The 20646-nt window shown below is 37.4% G+C and overlaps 1 protein-coding gene across 1 annotated transcript in view; it reads left to right on the top strand.

The window, feature by feature from the left end:
* Nucleotides 1–20646, top strand: part of ANOS1 (anosmin 1) — a 138981-nt gene that overhangs the window by 25232 nt on the left and 93103 nt on the right. The window contains exon 2 of the mRNA XM_034074483.1: nucleotides 1558–1605. Within this exon, the coding sequence (XP_033930374.1) occupies nucleotides 1558–1605 (48 nt within the window). The remainder of the gene's footprint in view (nucleotides 1–1557; nucleotides 1606–20646) is intronic.

Below are 20646 nucleotides of genomic sequence, written 5' to 3'. Positions count from 1 at the left end.
AAGAGTAAAATTGAGAAAACTTGTGAGTTGAGATAAACAGTTTAATAGGTAAAGCAAAACTGTGCACATAACCAAAGCAAAATAGAGAAAGTTTTCACTGCTTCCCATTGACTGGCAGATGTTCAGCCATCTCCAGGAATGGTGTGAGGAGCAGAAAAGGCTTTTACTATGAGTAAGCACTGCTTAGTGAAAATTAAAACATCCCTGCGTTAACAACACTGTTTTCAGCACAAATCCAGAACATAGTCCCATACTAACTACTATGAAAAAAATGAACCGTATCCCAGTCAAAACCAGCATATGTAAATCATGGAATAATAGATACATCTCCCCTTATTAAAACAAAACAAGTAAACAAGAAAAAAGTATAGTCCTACTACTCCTTCAAATTTGGCATACCTCAGTTCTTTGGAGATTGATTTCCAAATCTATAGTCAATGTCAAAGGAGAAGGTGTAGTGCAATCACGTTAATTCATCCCTGTGGAAATACCTTCAGTAATTCGTATGAAAGAATGTCCTATTACTCCTATATAGACTCATCATTGTAGTCAAATTTTAAACAACAAATTTAGCAGAGTTTTCATCTTTTCTGTTTCCAGAGTATGAGCTTATAAATTATGGAAGAAATATATACATATTTCCTAAGTACATGAACATGCACTCTGTATTGCAGAGTTTGTACGCCATTTGTCATATTCAGACCACAGAGTCACTCAAGTCTTCCTGATGTTGTTTTGATCTTCTACTATACAGGAAGTGAATCTGTATTTTGTCTCATATCTTAACCCCAGAAACATATGCTTCTTTTTCTAGAGCTGTGTTTTTGCCTTTTTTTTTTTTTTTAACCAGGATACATTGTTTCCAAAGTATACCCTTCAGAAGCTCCTCTGGTAGAATAGCACGTTGTTGTTTGTCCCTGTGTCAGTTTCATATTTATCATTCTGTTCTCATCATGTTCTCTTTTCCTTCAGCTTGAATTATTATTTTGCATGTGATACTGTAGTGGCTGTTTTACTGCAGTCAAGATAAATGAAAGCTATAGTGTACCCATCTGGGAAATGCACTTTGTTATCAAAAATGTAAAATAAAACTGCACAGCTGACTTTTGGTAAGCTCGTACTGCATTTAATTAAATTTTCCATTACGTCAATGCTGGTTTTTATCTTTCCTTGATAATGTAAGTATTGTGCAATATTGAGATGTGACTAATGGGCTTTCCATTCAGGAATTGCTACCAATCCATATCAATTTCTTAAATACAAGTGTTACTTTTTGTTTGCTTTCTAACAATTCTAGCTAGTAAGTGTTTACAAGCATGGAGTAAAAGGTGATTTCAGTCAGTTTTCCTCCAGCCTTGCCTGATGACATGCTTTGCTAAATTATCTGGTCACCTTACACGACCCTTAACATAAGGGAGGGATGATTGGTACCAGTGTTGTGACACATCATTCTCAAAGCAAAACTGGATAGTATATTCTGTTTAAGCCTGTTAGTGTGATCATGTGTAAAAGTCTTAAAAAAATACTAATATTAATGTAATCTTCTTTGTCTTTCAGAACAATGGGTCACTTGCTTGGTGCCAGAATCATAAACAGTGTTCAAAGGTATGTCCTTTTCCCTTGTCCCCCTCTCATTTAAGTTACCTAGCTGCTTTCAATCTCTTGTCCGTAAATTAAGCGCTTTTCATTTTAGCCTGTTCTCAGAAGCACTTGTTTATATTTTTATTTGGGAACCTCAACTTATAATAAAATACCCAAAATTAAAACCAAATTATTTACTCTTTTAGGACAGAGGAGTCATGAAGTGTAGCTAAACCAACATAATTCTGTGGTTATCAGCAAACTTTATCCTGGCTAAAATCTGGTGTATCATTTAAATTCTGTCAGTATTTTTGGTCCTAAGACAGTGAAACTGTCAATCACTTAAAAATCTTCCTTCAGCAGCACAGAGGTGTATCAGCTTCTAACATCTTGTTTTGGTATTTGATTTTTAGCCTGACAGATTTTCTTTGAAAAGATTCTTGATACAAATTCTAGTGGCACTACTGGTGCCCTGCCCTGTCTTAGCACTTTAAGCCTGGAGGCCTAGAGGGTAGGTGAGCTGACTGTCAACTGAGTCTGTTGTGCAAGAGGCTGTGATGCCTGAATAGAAGCAACAATAGTTTGGGAGCCTTGGTAGATCAAAGTGGAGTGACACACTGGTGCTGTCTGTTGATAAATGTCATGGAAGATGCATCCATTGAAAATTTACATGAAAGTGCTGAAGGTAGTATTTTTGTCTAATCTCCCTGAAAATGTGTTTTTACAGTAATTTAGGCTTTTTAACTTCAATATTTATTCCTTATTCTATGAAGTTTGTACTGCAAATGGGATTAAATCCAAGTAGCATTGTTCTGTATTGTTTCAATAATGTAATCTATAAAAATGCTAATCCTTGATTTTTAACACATAACAATTTATTCTCTACAGTTAAAGAGTGAAATTACTGTTTCACTAATCTGGTTTCTATTGAAATAAATGGGATTAGAAATGGACCAATTTCATATTGACTGTTTATCTCAGGAAAATAAAATTAATTTGATTGCTTTTGTCAGTACTAAAAACAGGTTATAACAAGGTCAGTATAAGAAGAGAATGGAACATTTTCTATTAGCTGTACCATGCTGAGGGTTGCAATAAAAATCTTATTATTCTTAAAAACACACAAACAGAGGTGAAAAGAATGTGTTTAGTCATAACCAAACTGACTTTTAAGGAAAGCATGGGGTTCTTGTGCCACACTAATCCTGATGTAATTTTCTTTTTTACTCGGTTTTGGAGTCTGACATAGTATGCCTGAATCTGAAGGTTTTCCAGTGCTTTGTGTCTGCTCAACAAAGAAGGTATCATACAAGACAAGTTGTCCAGCTTTTAAATCAGGGCAGAGGTTATAGGATTCTCTCTCCAAGTCACTTCCAAGTTCATAGAATCCACATAAGGTGTATATAAGGTATTGTGAATTTAAGGCTTACCTTAGGCTTCTATTAATTTCTTAAAAGCAGTGTAAGATTCTATAAAATAATATTATAATACAAAATGCAACAACGGTTTAAATTTTAAATTACTTGACATGTCCTTTACAGTTGTTACCTTATGTTTTCATTCCTTCTTAGGAAGCTAGTACATTTTCTTTAAAAAAAGCAGCTTCATCGTATTTAGAAAAAGAAAGAAAAATAAGCTTGATCAAATTGTTACCAGAGCTGAACATTAGAGAATGTTGTTTCAGGCAAGCTTTGTTTTTCTGTATTTTCAATGCAAAGTCAAACAATTGCATTACCTAACTGAAACTTTCAAAGCAATGTGGGAGATTTGAGTTAACCTTTTAAAAATGCAAATCCTTTCACTGCTTCTCAGCACCTTAGTGGAGGAGGTTTATACGAGCATCGTTCTGCTAAATATTTCTGATAACTTTTTACTAAAGGGTTCTCTTAGAATCTGCTTTTGTGATTTGGTGACACAGCTTTTTGAGGTGATTTGAGGAAAAGAACAGATAACAGTAAACATCCAGGTACTTTGTTAGTGGGGGGACTTTAGAGCATTTAGCATAGAAGCACCTTTTGTTTGCACAAATATTTGCATCTGATACATAGGGGAGAAAATTTATTTGGATGTTACATCAATGTATCAGACAGCAGCTGATATAGCAATAAAAATATGTAGTTAATTCAGTAACTTTTCTATTTACTATTTTATAGAACAATTTATAAGATGGAAAATGTATAATGTAGTTCATCTTCTAAAAAATTTCTGTTTTTAGAGGCATTTTTTTCATTCCAATAACAAACAGTAGCCTGTAAAAGTAGAAAACCTGGATTGGATATGGAGTTATGGAGAAGAAAAAAGTCATCGTGAAGCATCTGATACAGGTCTTTTGCATGTGTTCTCCTCATTGAAAGTTTGATGTCAGTTTTGGCTTCACTTTACCTAGATCGAAATTGCCCAAAAGCTGTTCTGAAGTATCTCTCCATTATTCTCTGAGAGTAAGGTCGGTCTGGCATAAAATTCTGTGGAAATTTTGTGGTCACAATTTTGTACATAGAACTGGGGAAAATGTCTTCATATTAGCGTGCAAAGAAAATTACCGTTTTCCTCATCGAAGCCTGTGCTCTTTAAGAATACTTGTGTTATTAAAAATAGCTGTTGATAAGGTACTGTTTATGTTTGGTCAGTGAAGTATGGTTAATTCTATCTGTTTTACCATTGCCCTTTAATACAAGCTTAGACAACAAAGGTTAGTTTGAAGATGAATACCTTTGAGAACTGATTTTTTCAAAGAGGTACAAATCGAATGTACTAAAAAGGTTTTAGCTCTCACAGGAACAGTTGTAGATGGTTACCTACATCCCAAACAGCTATTTATTTTTGTTATTTTAATGGGGCAAGTCACAAAAGCATGACTGAGCAGCAAAATATGCCCCAATTATTTTGTATGTAACTTAATAAGATCACTCCAGAGGTCTGTTTTACAAGGTAAAACACAAAAGCTCATGAATGCTAGCCCTGTTTTGACACAGTGGGTAATTTCAATATCTTAAACGTACTCTGTTATATTCAGGACAACTATTGGATCATTAAATATATTGCCAGTTTTGGTTTGGTACTTGTAGAGAGCATTAGGGTATCTCCTGAGCCTGCTTCTCTTGAGACTAAACAACCCCCCTTCTCTCAGCTGCTCCTCAGAGACTAGAACAGAATATTGCAGAGGGAAGGGACCTACAATGATCATCTAGTCCAACAGCCTGACCAAAAGTTAAAGCATGTTATTAAAGGCAGTGTCCAGATGCCTTTGAAACACTGACAGGCTTGAGGCATTGATTACCTCTCTAGAAATCTTGTTCCACTGTTCGTGTGCTACCATCTTGGTAAAGAAATGCTTCCTTGTGTCCAGTATAAACCTGCCCCGAAGCAACTTTGAGTCATTCTAATGTGTCCTGTCACTGGATCTGAGGAAGAAGAGCTCAGCATCTTTCTCTCCACTTCTCTTCCTCAGGAAGCTACAGAGAGCAAAGAGGTTTGCCCTCTTGGCTTGCAGGGCACACTGCTGACACACTGCTGGCACACTCCTACTGACCTTGCCATCCACCAGCAGTGTCAGACTCATTTCTGCAGGGCTGCTTCCTAGCCACTCCTCTCAGAGTTTATACTTGTATCCAGCATTACTTTGTCCCAGATGCAGAATTCAGTATGTTAGCTTGTTAAATTTTATCCCATTAATCATAGCACAATGCTCCAATCTATCCAGACCCCTCTGCAAGGCCTCTTGTGCCTCAAGAGAATCAGCAGCACATTCCATCTTAGTATCATCATCAAACTTGCTAATGGTGCGTTCAACTCCTGCATTCAGATCATTGAACAGAACTGGCCCTAGAACTGAGTCCTGAGGAACACTACTGGTTACTGGCCCCATTCACTACAACCCTCTGAGCTCTGCTGTTCAGCCAGTTCTTCACCAAGTGCACCATGAACCCACTCATCCCACAGTTGTACAACTTGTACAGAAGGAAGCTGTGAGGGGCGGTATCAAAAGCCTTACTAAAATCTGGAAAACAACATCTACCACCTTCCCTTCATTCACTGGGCAGGTGACCTTACCACAGAAGGATATCAAATCAGTTAAACATGACTTTCCCTTTGTGAACCAATGTTGATTGTGCAGTGATGATTACATTATTCTTTAAATGCCTTTTGATAGTACCCGATAAGATCTTCTCCATGATTTTACCAAGAACAAAGGTTATACTGACAGGTCTCTAGTTCCCTGAGTCTCCCCCTATGCCCTTTTTGTAAACTGGAATGACACTGGTTAGCTTCCAGTCAGTGGGAACCTCCCCAGGCTCCCAAGACCTTTGGTAGGTAGTTGAGAGGGGTCTTGCAGTAGCATCCACTAGCTTCTTCAGTACTCTGGAATGAATCCCATTAGGCTCCAATGGATTTGTGAACATTCAGCTGGTACAGCTGGTCCCTTACAATTTCAGTGTCCATGAATGGAAATTGTTCCCATAGTTATGGGTTCTCCAACTCAGGAGACCAGGCAGCCCAAGGTCTATCAGTACTATTAAAGACTGAAGCAAAATCTGTGTTGGATGCCTCTGCTTTTACTTCATCGCTATTAGCCAGATGACCATCTTCAACAAGTATTGATCCATTGTTTACTTTAGACATCCTCTTGCTATTAACATGCTTTCAGAAGTCCTTGTTATTCTGCACAGCACTGGCCAGTTTCAACTCTGAGCTTGGCCTTTCATGTCCTTTCCCTGCATCTACAAACCACAGCTCTGTAATCTCCCTGCAAAGCCTGACCTTGCTTCCACGAGGAGTTTCCTGTTCAGCCAAGTTGGTCCTGTGCCCCACTTGTTTGATTTACAAGACAGTGGAGTTGCCTGGTCCTGTGCTTCTAAACGGTAGTTCCTAAAAAGTGACCAACACTCATGGATCCTAAGGCTTCAAATGCAGATTCCCAGGGTCCTTTGCTATCTAGCACCCTGAATAGCTTGAAGTTTGCTCTCCTGAAGCCCAGAACAGCAACTCTGCTGTCCTTTTTTTCTAATACACTGAAAATTTTAAACTCAGCCTTTTTATAACCACTGCAGCCAAGGCAGCCACCATCACGTCTTCCACGAGTCTTCCTTTATTCACAAGCAGCAAGTCTAAGGAGGGCATCTTTCCTAGTTGGGCTCACTGAGTACTTATGACTCATCATGGGAGTATGATATTCCCAGTTGTTGTCTGGGAAGTTGAAATCTCCCATAAGGACAAGGGCTACTGATGCAGAAATTTCTCCTAATTGCCTATAGAGTAACTCACTGTGCTAACATTCTGGCTAGCTGGTAGGAGACACCAATTACGCCATCTTCTTTGTTTTACATCTCCCTTTTTCTTGACACACATTCATTGGACCAGTATCTGGATCTCAGTAATCTCTACTCATTCCTGGACATCACATGGGTCAAAAGCTTGTTTGTGAAGAAAAACAGACGAGTAGACACTTGCTTCTTTTCTTCCACATACAGCTCCTGTTGCTAACAGCTGGACTACTTCAGACTAGAATCTCTGCAGATTGTATTGTCTGGCTGAGGGAAGAGACAGTATATTTATGCAAGTTGGACTTAAGTCTTGCAGCATAGCAAAATGTTTGGCTTTCATATTGCAGTTTAAAATATTTTCATGCCTATCCTCTGTAGGCTTTCTTTAAAAACAAAAGATAAATAATATTTTCACATGGGTTACATGTGTAGGTATGCAAATGAAATCAGCTTATTCCTCCTTTTCCTCTCTGATTCATCACATTTTCTATGATATCTCATACTCTGATTTACAGAAGTAATTATTTTAAAGTACTATAGTTATACACATGATGAAGCAGTGTCTGTAATATATTGGTCTCATCTAACATATAATAATCTGTTATTTCAGTTTAAGGAATTCAACTTGTTTCCACCGCAGGTAGTCAGTCAATTTTGATACACGCTTGTAACTCAACATGCTTTGTTTGTAGTAATGGCTAAGTTCCCACTAAATGGAAACATGCAGAAGAAAAACTTTGTCTTTTTTATTTTTTGACGTAGTGGCAGCTGCCAGGGAGGGAAGAGTAGGCTAAATCACTGTTTAAAATACACTGGTTGAAATTTTAGTGTCTAAACCAGAATGTCTAATGCTGCTATTGAGTAATAATAATGACACTTTTTTTAGAGATTTGTTTATAATTTGTTAAAGTGATAGGTCTCAGAACATTTTTTCCTTTTCCTAAGAGAGATTTTTATAAATAAAAGTTACATAATGAAATCTGCAGGGATTTGGGTTCTTTCTGCAAGCGTGATTCTCATTGACATTAATGAGAAGTTCTGAGTAGAGAAATGTGTGTTCAGTGTTGAGAGAAGAATTCTGCCCAGATAGGGTTGTTATTAGATTTGTGTTTTCCAGAACTGATCTTATACATCTTTACTGGCAATTCCCAATGTTCACAAGGGTATAAAATAGTATTTTTGGTTTTGTCCTATGTACAGATGTTGCTATCTGGCAGTTTCATTATATTGCTTCTTAAAATGAAATGTAATTTATGTAGGTTCAGGAGAAAAATAGAAAACATCCACATATTTTTATAACTTTATTTTTTCTAATGCATGTTAACCTACTAACTATATACATAGACTGACTGCACATGGAGGGTATGTTTCAAATGCCTGTTGTTTACACTGACCAGTAACTTCTCCTTTATGCAATCAACATAGAATTGTAGAATAGTTTGGGTTGGAAGTGATGCCTAAAGGTCATCCGGTTCAACCCCCCTATCCCTGTTATGAGGAGGGACATCTTAGACTAGATGAAGTTGCTCAGAGCCCTGTCCAGTGTGACCTTGTAAGTTTCCAGGGATCAGGCACCATACTTATTGTAAAAAATTTCTTCCTTGTATCTAGTGTAAATCTTCCCTCTTTTAATTTAAAAACATTACCCCACATCCTGTTACAACTGGCCCTTCTAAAATGTTTGTTCCCATCTTTCTTGTACCCCGTCCCCCGTCCCCTTTAAGTCTTGAAAGGCTTCAGTGAGGCTTTCCTGGCGTCTTCTCTTCTGCAGGATGAAAAACCCCAACTCTCTCATCCTTTCTTTAGAGGAGAGGTGTTCCATCCCTCTGGTCTTTTTGATGGCCTTCCTCTGGAACCACTTTGACAGGTCCATATCTTTCCTGTACTGAGGACTCCAGAGCTGAATGCAGTATTCCAGGTAGGGCCTCACAAGAGCGGAGCAAAGGGGCAGAATCACCTCACTCAACCTGTTGGCATCACTTCTTTTGATGCAGCCCAAAAAAATGGTTTGGCTTTCTGGGATGTGAGTGTCCACTGACCACTCATGTCCAGCTTTTCATCTGCCAGAATCCCAAAGTCCTTTTCTGCAGGGTTGCTCTCAATCCTTTCATCCCCGAGCCTGTACTGATACTGGGGGTTGTCCCATCCCAGGTGCAGGACCTTGTACTTGGCCGTGTTGAACCTTGTAAGATTCACATGGGCTCACTTCCAGGTCTCTTTGGAGAGCATCACATCCCTCAGCCATGTGAGCTATGCCACTCGGCTTGGTATCATCTGCAGAGTGTCTTCCTCAGGGTTGTACTCGATCCTACTGTCAATGTCATTGATGAAGGTATTAAACAGTACTGATCCCAGTACAGACCCTGAGGGACACCACTTGTCACTTATCTCCATCTGGATATTGAGCCATTGACCACTACCCCCTGGATCTGAACACCTAGCCAATTCCTCATCAACTGAATGGTCCACCCATCAAATCTGTACTTTTCCAGGATGTTGTAGGAGACTGTCAAAAGTCTTGCAGAAGTCCAGATAAATGACATCCATATCTCTTACCACATTCACTGGTGTGGTAACTCCATCATAAAAGGTAGCTGGGTTGGTCAGGCAGGACTTGCCTTTGGGAAAGTTGTGCTGACTGTCTTGAATCACTTCCTTGTCATCCATGTGTTTTAGAAGGATTTGTTCCAGTTCTTCCTAGGCACAGATGTGAGACTGACAAGTCAGTAATTGCCAGGATCCTGCTTTCTACTTTTCCATTTTTCTGATCAGGAGGGACTTCACCTGACTGCCCTGACTTCTGAAATACAATAGAGAGTAGCCTGGCAACTACATCAGCTGGTTCCTTTAGTACTCTGGGATGCATCTTGTCAGGTCTTACAGGCTTATGTATGTTCAGGTTCCCCACATGGTCACGAACCTGATCTTCTCGTACAGTGGGAAGGACTTTCTTCTACCAGTCCCTGCCTTGCAGTCCATCCATTCAAGAAGTGTAGGAAGAGAGGCTGCTAGTGAAGACTGAGGTAAAATAAGTTGCTGAGTACCTCAACGTTCTCCTCATCCATTGTTACCAGTTTTCCAGCCCTGTTCATTGGGGAGATATGCTTTCTTTGACCTTCCTTTTCTGGCTGACATAGCTATAGAAACCTTTCTTACTAGTCTTTGCATACTTTGCCATCAGTCTTTTATAATCACAGGTAAGATCCCCCTGAGCTGCCTTCTCTCAAGGCTGAACGGTCGCACTTCTGTGAGCTTCTTCGTATATAGCAGGTGCTCCAGTCCCTTAATAGTATTCATGGCCTTATGTTTTCTTGTTTTCTACTTATGCTTTCTGAGCCCCAAATGACTCCTGCCTACCATAATTCACAAAGCTCCTGTCCTGCCCTTGCAATCCCACTGCCTTCTGTTGTTATATTAACACTGAGTCCTGCTAAACTTTAAGTAAATGCATAGCATTTGCTGTTCCTGCTTCATTTTGCCAGTTTGCTTTTACATTGTGAGCTCAGTAGTACTGAGACCATTCTTCTCAAGTAATTGGAAGTACTGAGCACATAACAGGTGGTTTCCTATAAAAACAACAGTAAGAGTCAAATGCTAGTGAGAGTAACATAAAATGACAAAGTGCCTTACGTTCATGCTGGTTTAGTGAAAAATGTATTTTAACCTTAAGGGGAAGAGGGGGCAAAATTACTTACACTTCAAGAGAGTTTGTGAAATAGAGGTATATATTTTTTAATTTATTTTTTACATCTTTTTACACAAGTTTTTCTTTTTGTAAGCAACTGAAAGTCAATACACCAGCAGGCATAATTTACAGCTGCATGTGCAGTGGCATTTACAAGGACTGGAGATAAATGGGGATCATCATAGTGCACTGTGATGCATAATGCACTGTGATGAATTGCAATACAACTTTCTTGTTCCCAGCAGCCAAGGCAGTGGTCCCTGATTGATTGATTCTGCAGGAAGGCTGAAAGGCTTTTTTTGAGTTTTCAAAACTGAGAGGAAAATGTGAAAATAAAGATAAATAACTTTACAAATGCTGCAGCCAAGTAAACCATGTAAAAAAGACGACTCTAATTTCTTTGTAGAGTAATACACACTCCTGAATTCAGTCTATGAGCAATTGTTTCAGGCTTCCAGCTGAGCTCTTCCCAAAGATAATGCAGGTGGAAAGATGAGTTAATGGTTTAAACAATTAGAGATTTGATGCACTCTTCCATCTGTCAAAGCCCCCTGAAATGAAAGCTCACAGCTTTAATTTGTGCCTCCAGCATCCAACTCTGTCTGAAATGGTGTCAGTGATTTGCCCTGCCCACAGTACTGTCATTCTTATGGTAAGCGTTCTGTGCACCCATGCTGGGAGACTTTTATCAAACATATTAGTGTGCATTTGAAAGATCATTAGCCTGAAGTAGCTGGAACATTCCAGTTTCTTAGCCTGGAAACTCACATCTCTGCTGGAAAGAGTGTTGAGCTACTGTTCTTTACACAAGAAAGCTACAGCAAGATAGGGGTAGCTTTGTAAAATTTAAGAGAAATAGTGGTTCTTGGTATTATCAATTTATTGTGATTTAAGTACCACCCATAAGAGGGTGAGATAATGGGTGTGTTTTTGTTTTTTTTTTTAGAATGAATATAAATTTATTTATTGATCTTCTAGGCAGAGTGTTTTTCTTTCATCTTGTAACAGATGAGGTAAAACTATTTAGTAGAATCAGAGTTCTCAGATTGGTCAGATTATGGGTATGCTAAATAGATAAAATAATCCTGGGCATATAGGAAATAAGAAAGCAGATGTAATACTAATTGCTTGTATTCTTATGAGTATTTTTTTTTTTTTAATATTCACCTCTAAGGAGGTAGAAGGGGCTGAGAGAACCATAGTGGTTAGATGACTAGAGCTGAACTAGCTAAGAAATAGGTTGACTGAGGATTCTGGATATTTGTGTTTGGGGAAATAGAAGAAAGAGCTTTGTGATTCAGTGTTTGCATTTATACAAAAGCATTAGTTTATAAATGTGCTGTGATGACAGGAATCCCTTTATTCTTTCAGGGCCTTGAGAGCTGATAACTAAATAGACTTGAAATCCAAACAATGTTTACAATACTTTGTAATTCTCTGATGTATTGCTCTATATTTGAAAATACCAAGTTTTATTTTTCAGGCATCAAAAAAACCCAGTTGTATTATAACATGGGACACTGTAATAAGTGGAAACGAAGAAAGTTCATATTCTTCACAGTTACCATGTTGAATCGTGTCAGTCATCCGTCTAATACTGTGTTACCAGCTAGATTATCCGTCATTAAGTAAACATGCAGGTCTGGAATAACCTGCTGCTAGAAGAAACATATGTAATCCCTGTTACTTATTTTTGTGTGGTACTGTGAAACATAAAGGGTATGTCCTTTTCAAGACACCAGTTTTGGTTTCTCAGCCCTTGCTGTTTATTGTTTCACAGAATCATAGAATCATAGTTCAACTTAAATGTTTTTGACTTCTAGAACAGACCTCGGGGCTTGATGGAAGGTGTTTTGCTTGGCTTTCACTCTGAATGGTTCTACTGGTAACTTTCTGTCTCTAGGATGAATGGTTAAAATGAAGTTACTGTCATTTTTCTTCTAGTAAAAGATTATCACCACTGCTAGAGCCCTTACAATGGGTAAGGAGGAAAAGATAATGTGGTTGCTTGTTCCTGTACACTGTTTTTATTGATGCAGAATTCTGCTGAGTTTTTCATTGTTCTTCATTGTGGGTTCATAGAAAAAATTGGCTCTTTTGGAGCTTTTCTGGCTAGTTTTATCTAGTCCACTTGTTAATTGAGGTAAGCAAGTCTGATCATTGTGCTGTTTGAAATCTGAGTACTGAGCAAACTGAGGCAATGCCAAGCGTAACCAGCTAAGATTAAGTAGCTCTCTTTCACAGAGAAAGGACACAAAATCATCATTAATGACTGAATTGTGCCAACAGTGTCTTTGAGGATAATAGCATAGCAGCCTCAACTCCAGTCTCAGAAATGCAAATGCTGGCTTTAGACCTGAAGTCTGCATACTCTACACTATATACAGACATACACTAGAGCTAAAGGGAGAAATGTGTGCATGGGCGCGCACACACATATACATGTCTGACAGATATTTATTGGAGCTGGCACGCTGAAGCACTAAATGATTCTTTAACGTAGCTTTATCTGCTTCAGTGAACACTGTTCAGAATCCAGGGATATTCAGACTGCAGAATCCTTTATTTAGAGGTATTTAAGCACAAAAATAATCCCTTCCTAGAAGCTTTTGAAATAGCAATGGAGCTATGCGGCCTAATCAACTATAATTTTTTGTCATCTAGAAAGCAGTTGATTGAGTAACATCTAGCAGAAGACAAATCTTTACTGGAGCAACACTGGTCAGACACTAAAGACACACAGTACTACTAAGACTAATGAAAATTAACAGTATATCTGCTTGAAAACAAGCAACAGATTTATCCTCCTAAATTTAGAGTTTTACCAGGTCTCTCACATTCAGTTTGCTCAAACCTTGTACATAATTTTTTCTCATTTTTCAGTAACTTTGTACTATATGCAGAGGGAAATATGTAACATGGAAGTGTATTTGAGATTCTGATTTCACAAATACAATCTTAGTTCCCTAAACTGCATGAATTACTATTCAGAAATTTTAATAGCTCACATAAATCAGAGAATCTGTGCAAAATTTATATTTGCAGTTGAGATCAGAATCTTAATTTTATCTTATTAAATTACATTTCATTAACCTAATTAATTATTCGTGTAAATGAGGCTGTGATAGCCTGTTTAAATGTATGGCCCTTTTCTCTTGTGGGAGACAACCTCAAAGTTAGATCAAACATAGCTCTAGTTAAGTGACGAAGACAAAAATGTACTTGCATTGACCTTTAATGTAGTAATGAAATATATTCAAGCCACTGTAAAGGGACAGAGCCTGAAAACCATGCATGCCTGTATCTTAGCCTTGACTTTAAAAGGAGTTTTGCTTGACTAGACCCAGGGCATTATTCAAAACCCACTGAAGTAAGGAATACTAATTCTAAACAAGCTTTATATCTATCTGTAACGCAAGATTGTACTTTTTCAAGTGACCTACCTTGGAGTTTCTGCATTACTATAATATTGAAGGAGATATAAAAATGTGCTTAGGTAGATGAGGTTACTGTGCTGAGAGGAAGGTAACTGTCTTTGAGACACATGGACAAGGGCATAAGCACCCTTTTCTCCACACGTTCATTGAGCTGGAAGGAAAGCATTGAGCTGGAAGTGGGAGCTATGGCTCTTTTCTCCAAGTGCCTGCAAAGAACTGGGAAGATATCTGAGCACAGAAGCATGATCTGTCCTTAAAGAGAAATCACAGGTTTTGTTCTGTAACACTAGGTGTGGTATTTAATTAGGTATTAAAGAATGAATTTCCTTTTAGCACTGTCTGCATATTGGAATAGGCACAACAGATGAAAAAAATATTTCTAAGTGTACACAGTGTTAAAAAAGCTGTTTTTGTACCATGGATTTCAAGCAGATCTCCTCATTGAGTTTCCTCAGAAGGTTCTGCTTAAAGTCAGTTTGGGGTATAGTCTCAGGTTAACAGTTCAAAAAAGTAACTGCTTTTGACAGTTCTTGCATAATAATCACACCTACCACAAGGATTTCAAACATGCATTGAGATTTTAGTTAAATCAAATATTTTTTGTTTTTCATTGGCCTGAAGAGTTTTATGCACAGGGGCAGGATAGGACAATATAGATACAATTCTCCAAACTGACGTAGCGACAGGAAAATACTCAGGCCTGGCTACTTCCTGCAGCCTAATTTAAAACTTGTTCTCATCCTCATTTTATAAGTGAACACTTACTTGGGGTGTAAAGTGAAGGGGAAAATCATGGCCATATTTCTTGAACGTTGACATACAAATTTAATGTCAATGGGAAATGTGAAGAGGCAGTTTGGGTTGATGTTCTACCTAAGGAACTTCCTATGCAGGAATACCAGCAGGATCTACTACATTGAAATGAAAGAAGACAAAGGATAACTATTCAGCATTTTGATGTTGGTGCATATATGCATAAAAGGGATTTCTTTTATCAGGAAAGTGTTTTCAGTTTAGGCATTTAGGAATGAAAGGATTGCCATAATTAATTCTGGAAAGGGATTTTTCTTTTGGAGCATGAACCAGGAGATTGAGTTAGGAGCAAGGATCTTTACCCCGGACTATCTAATGTTGTGTTTTGTTCAAGATGCAAAACCTGTGGACTCCAACAACTGTCAGTTTGCAGCCTCTGACTTTGGATAAAGAAAACAGGTGCCTATTTTTTTTTTTTTTTTCTTACAGAGTTGGTATTGTTATATCCAAAATATATTACATTTCAATACCCACAATAAATCAGGGCATGAGAAGAGAATGAAAATTGAGTTACAGCATTTGGGATTTGAACTTCACCCTCTGAAGACAGCAGAAATTTTCCAAAGTTAGAAATGCAGAATCAGTCATTAAAACAGTTTCATATTAGGAATGAATAATTTCCAGTTTTATTGTTATGTAGAATAAGTGGGAAAAAAGTGGATTTTGAGCTCCTTCAGGAGGAAAACAGTCTTATTTTTCTTTTACGCACATATGAGCACTGTTAGCCATGGTAAATAATGATGATATTAGTTAAATAGTAGTTGCTGCTTTATCATTTTATTCAATGTACGTTCACCTGAATCAAGCTTTAGCATTCTGTAGATTCTGATGTGTTGCTGCTCTTAATGTCTGGAATTCTTACAGTTTGGTCTGAGAATGTGATACAGCCTGGTCTGTGCAGCTGTTGTTAGGAGGAGAACTAATCGTGCTTGATTCTGTGTGGCAGGGGTGCTCATGGGAGGCATGGTCAGATCCAGTAGGCAGAGATCAGTCTGGCTGCAGTTGACTTTTGTTTGGATCTGGACCATATTGTTGAGTGATATCTGAGGGTATCGTAATTCACTCACTGGGTGGCAGGTATAAAGCTCCTAAAGGACTATGAGCAAAGGAAGAAGTTGGAGTTTCTGGATGAGATTTTTGGGAGGCTGGGAACTGTAGCTCTAAAGAAGCATGGAGACAATGAGAGCTGTCAAGTTTAAATCAAGGAAACCATTACCAAAGCTGTCTTTGCTACCTTGGAAGATCATCAACTCAGTAAATATTTCTTTTGAAGAACTGCTGCTCTCTCAGTGAAAACCTCTAACAACTTTCTTCCGGAGAGCTGCACATATATTATTTAGGATTCTCTTTTCCTACCATTCTTTATGACTGAAGGTATCACTATGATGGAAGTATTGTGCTTTGTTAGAGCTCAGCTGTTCCTGCTGTACAATTTTCTCATCCAAAGTAGTCTTTCACTTTGCATCATCATGCATAACTCCTGTGATAATTGTAACCTTCATCTTCTGGTGGGGTCATGATATGGAAAATAATCACCTCTTAATTGCTGTTTTTTCAGAAGATTAATTAAATCTTTTGGTTTCATAGCTGAATATTTTAAAATTAATCCATAGTTATGTAATGCATTTGAATAACAAATTAGTGTTTAAAAAAAACAACCTATTACGTTGGTAGCTTTGTTGCCTTGTTTTTTCCTTTTAATTTCTACATCTATCATTAAATAAACTGAACCCAGGAGAACTACAATAATGTAGCTTTATTGTGTGAAAATATGTGTTTTTATTAAAGGATAATAATGATGCATAAAATCACAATGTGTACTATGTTCAAAGTAACATCTGGCTGTAAAGAAAATCATATGATTTTCATGTTTCCTAAGCTTAAAAAGGGTTTGAAAGTATTTCAGAAATAAGAATTTAATTCCTTAAATGGCAAATAAGTAGGTCATGATCATCTTCAGGGAAAGGCTTGCTTTCCTCATTATTCCTGGGTCCAACATTACGCAAATTCGTTTTATAATATACTTAAAAGTAGTTTCTGTAAGGAAATGGGTGTATCTGTAGGCAGATTTTTAAAGACATCCTTTTACTTATTTTTTTAATACAAACAACAACAGCAAAATAGATTTGCAAAAGCTACTAATATACATGAATGTTTTTAATCACTAATACAGGAAGATTGACTTAATTAGAAATTCAGCTCTTCTTCCCTGCTTTTACTGGTTCGGTAGTAGGAAAATTTTCAGATGTAATGCTGATTTTAAAGTGTTTGTGAAGTGTATGATACACTTAATGGCTGTTTGAACTTATACTTTTAGCAGGTCATTTAAAATGTTAAAGGCATTGGTGGTGTTCTATAAGAGAAATAGTAAGAGGAACCTGTGGTTGTGAAGGGGCAATAAACAGGCAGTTCACTGTAGTGTAGTGGTGTGGGCAGATCTCATACCAATATTCGTGCCAGTAAATGATGGGGATCCTTCTTGCACTGACAGCAGGATCCTTCTAGTGTAGGCTTGTTGCACCTCTGCTATCTGCCTACAAAATTGTCCCCTTGCTAAAAATGAGCTGTGGTTTTATTTCTTTAACTTACTTTTTATCAAAAAAAAAAAGAAAAAGAGTTGTTCACCATGGAATTAAAAAGAGAAAGAAGACCTTTTATCATAATAATTTGAAGGGTCTCCCTCTCCTCACTCCCCGCGAGTTTTCACATTTTTCTGTGTAGAACAGATGCATGGGTGGCAAGTGTGTTATGTGTTTGCGTAGAAACTCACCTTATTGCTCTGTTAGTTCAGAGTAACGTTTTTAAGTGCATTACAATTTGGGTTTTGCTTGTTTTTCTGGGGAATGGCGACATACTTCAATACAGTTGTGCTTTTTATTGTAGTTTTATCAAATAGTGAATTTGGGGAAAAGCTCTTGAATATGTTTGATAGTGCTGTCAGCAAAAGCTAGTGGTTTTTTTTTCATTATTACTAACATTTGTTGGGTGATGACAGATTATCAGTGTGGAGCTGCTTAACACCTTGGAAGAAGGCAATCAAGAAACTTGTGACACTTGCTTAACAAGAAGCACAGTGTGTTTTGGGAAATCTGTCAGTGAGGAGGTAGGCCTGTGAAGATGTCAGGCCTATTTTGACCTTTTTGCCCCTTGTTTGTATTCTTCTGTTTCAGCTTTGCAAATGACTCCACATTTGGTACTTGAATTGAAAGCAGACATCTTATAACCTGGAAAGGATATGAATAGGTTTCACAAATATTTTATTGTGCAGTGGAAAACCCTCCAGCTTTTGTAAATGGCTACAATTGTGCTCAAAAATATGATTGCACTTTCTGTTCATGGCTCCAGAATATTTTTAAAGGAAGTAAAGTTATTTTCTTGTTTAAATAAATTATATATGGGTTTTTTTAGGATTTTTTTTTGGGGGGGGGGGCAGCGGTGTCTGTCAAAATAGTGAATGTTGCATCAACTCCAAGTACTACTGATGCATGGTACTGCATGTCTGCAGTAATCTTGAGTTCCTCAGTAATGATGTATGGCATTTACTTTGCATGCTCTGTGCTATATTTTATCCACTATTTGGATAGCATGATATTCTGACCTTGTCTGATTGGTATCACATTTACTGTGAATGTTGCAAGAATGGTAAACAAAGCTTGGAAGAACTGTCAAACTGACAGGTCGTATTACTCTGTACCTTTTCAAGACAAAGCCACAGAAGTTTATCTGTCGTGACACCTTTGCCTCTCCTATTAAGAAAGCCGTAGCTAAATTCTCTTTAGTTCTGTGGTCTACCATCTAAAAATGCCACATCTTATAAAGAAAACGGGTGGAAAGGCTTTTAAGAAGAGGCCTCAGGGAGATTAAATGTTAGGAAAAAATAACAGCAGCTAAATTGTCTAAGGGATTCCAAGATTGACAAGAATGCCTCATAAAAGAGTGTATGAAGCATTTAAATATCGCTTCTGTATTATGATGTATGAATAATTATGAATTAAGCTAGTATGTAAATACATTGTACAGATGTGTTGAGTAGGACAGTACTGCTTTTGCATTAATTCCATAGTCCTATATGAATGTTAGTGATTGCAGGATTTTTTTTTTAAATCATATTGTTTTAATGTGTTTTCCTTTCATCTCCCTCAAGAAACCTGTAAAAGAGAAATGTTCCACTCTGTTCAAACCATATGGGGGCTTTGCATCTAACTCCTGTAGGCTCTCTAGAAAATTTGAACCTAAATCTGTACATAACTTACTTTCAGTTGAATATTGAGTTTGTTTTACTTGGACTATTTAAATTTTATGTGTGAAAGAGAAACACTGGGGTATAAAAGCACACCTTGATAATGTGGTTGTACTTTTGCACATCTTGATAATGTGGCTTTTGCAAGTACTTTTGCTTTTAATGGGAAGTTACTATCAACACTACACATCTTCAGTAGGTATTTATAAACAATTGAGAACTTCAGAAGTGAAGGAAGTATATAACAAAGTGGCAATCTGAATAGAAAGTGTGATTATAGCATACTTTTACTGGAATTTGGGTGTAAGGTCTCTAATTCATTTATAGCAAAGTTAATAATCTTCTAGTTGAACAGTTACATACTGAGGACATCTCTTTTTTGAGTTGTCTTATTCTTCAGCCAATTGACAGAAGATAAGCTTCTGTACCCATCCCTCCCAGTGCTTTCAAAGTGCAGTGGAGCTTATTATAAATGAATGACTCATACATAGGGTGGAACAAATGCACCACTGGTAGCCTACAGAGATAATAACACTGACCTCCGGTCATTTTACAAGAGAACTCTCTCGTGTAGGTCGACTTCCCACTGCTTTAAACCCAACCTAAATAGACTATTCATGGGGAACTGGACTGACAGATTAGAGATTTATATGCACAAATGTAGGCATTAGCAGCATGGTCCCTGCACTTCAGGACATAAGAAGTAGTTTAAATATCTGACCACTAAAAGCAAAGCGACATTTTTCTGTAAAGAAGTAGGTCTGTAAACTTTCTTCAAACCTACTGAAATATGTAGGGCAGTCATAGAAGTCCAACCTTGGAGTCTGTATTTATGCAGGACTTCCAATAATATGAAGTTGTTCAGAAATAAGGGTTTTGGTAGTACTACCACTTTACAGTTGACAACGGGATGGGTGAAAAGACAAGATTTTTAGGTTCCATGTTAACATATGCATATAAAAATGCATGTTTTGCTTTCTCCCCTTTAATTTATATAGGTATACAAAATAAGAATTCTGTTAAACTATGAATTTTAACATTTTTCAAATGATTGGAGAATCTTTTTTTTGGAGAATCTTTTCTAGAGAATCTTGAGGCACTAAATTTAAGGAGAATTTTTAGATACTAAATTTAAGCTTTAGAATATGAAAGTGAAAATGTGCCCTACTTCAAATTTTTACAATGCAAGGTATAATTTAAGTTTGTCAAATATCTTCATATTCCAATTATATGTATTAATGTTTATATAATGTAATTTGTCAGTAGAACTCATCCACCCAGCATGTACAAGAAAGAGATTTAATTTGTGCCTTTCTGCAGAAAGAGATCTGTTCTTCTGCCTGATTTTAACAAAAAGGTTATATTGAAAGGAATGATTTCAGCGCAGATGACAAATTACTGAAAAAACATTTTTATTGGACAATAGCATTCTTCCACAGGGGAAAAAAAACCAAAGGTGTGAGGGGAGAGAAAACTCCCCCTCCCCAACATTCCCTAACACTAATTTAAGGACAAACACACAAAGAAGCAATGTTGTGTTTTCTTCTTTTGCTATTCTTTTAATTTCTTTTAAAGCATGAGAAGCTTAACAGGTTCTTTTCTTTTTTCTGGGCCCTTTAGTACAAAACA

Source organism: Melopsittacus undulatus, chromosome 2, assembly GCF_012275295.1.
Source record: "Melopsittacus undulatus isolate bMelUnd1 chromosome 2, bMelUnd1.mat.Z, whole genome shotgun sequence".
NCBI classification, from domain to species: Eukaryota; Metazoa; Chordata; class Aves; order Psittaciformes; family Psittaculidae; genus Melopsittacus; species Melopsittacus undulatus.
This window is presented reverse-complemented; position numbering and strand designations above follow the sequence as displayed.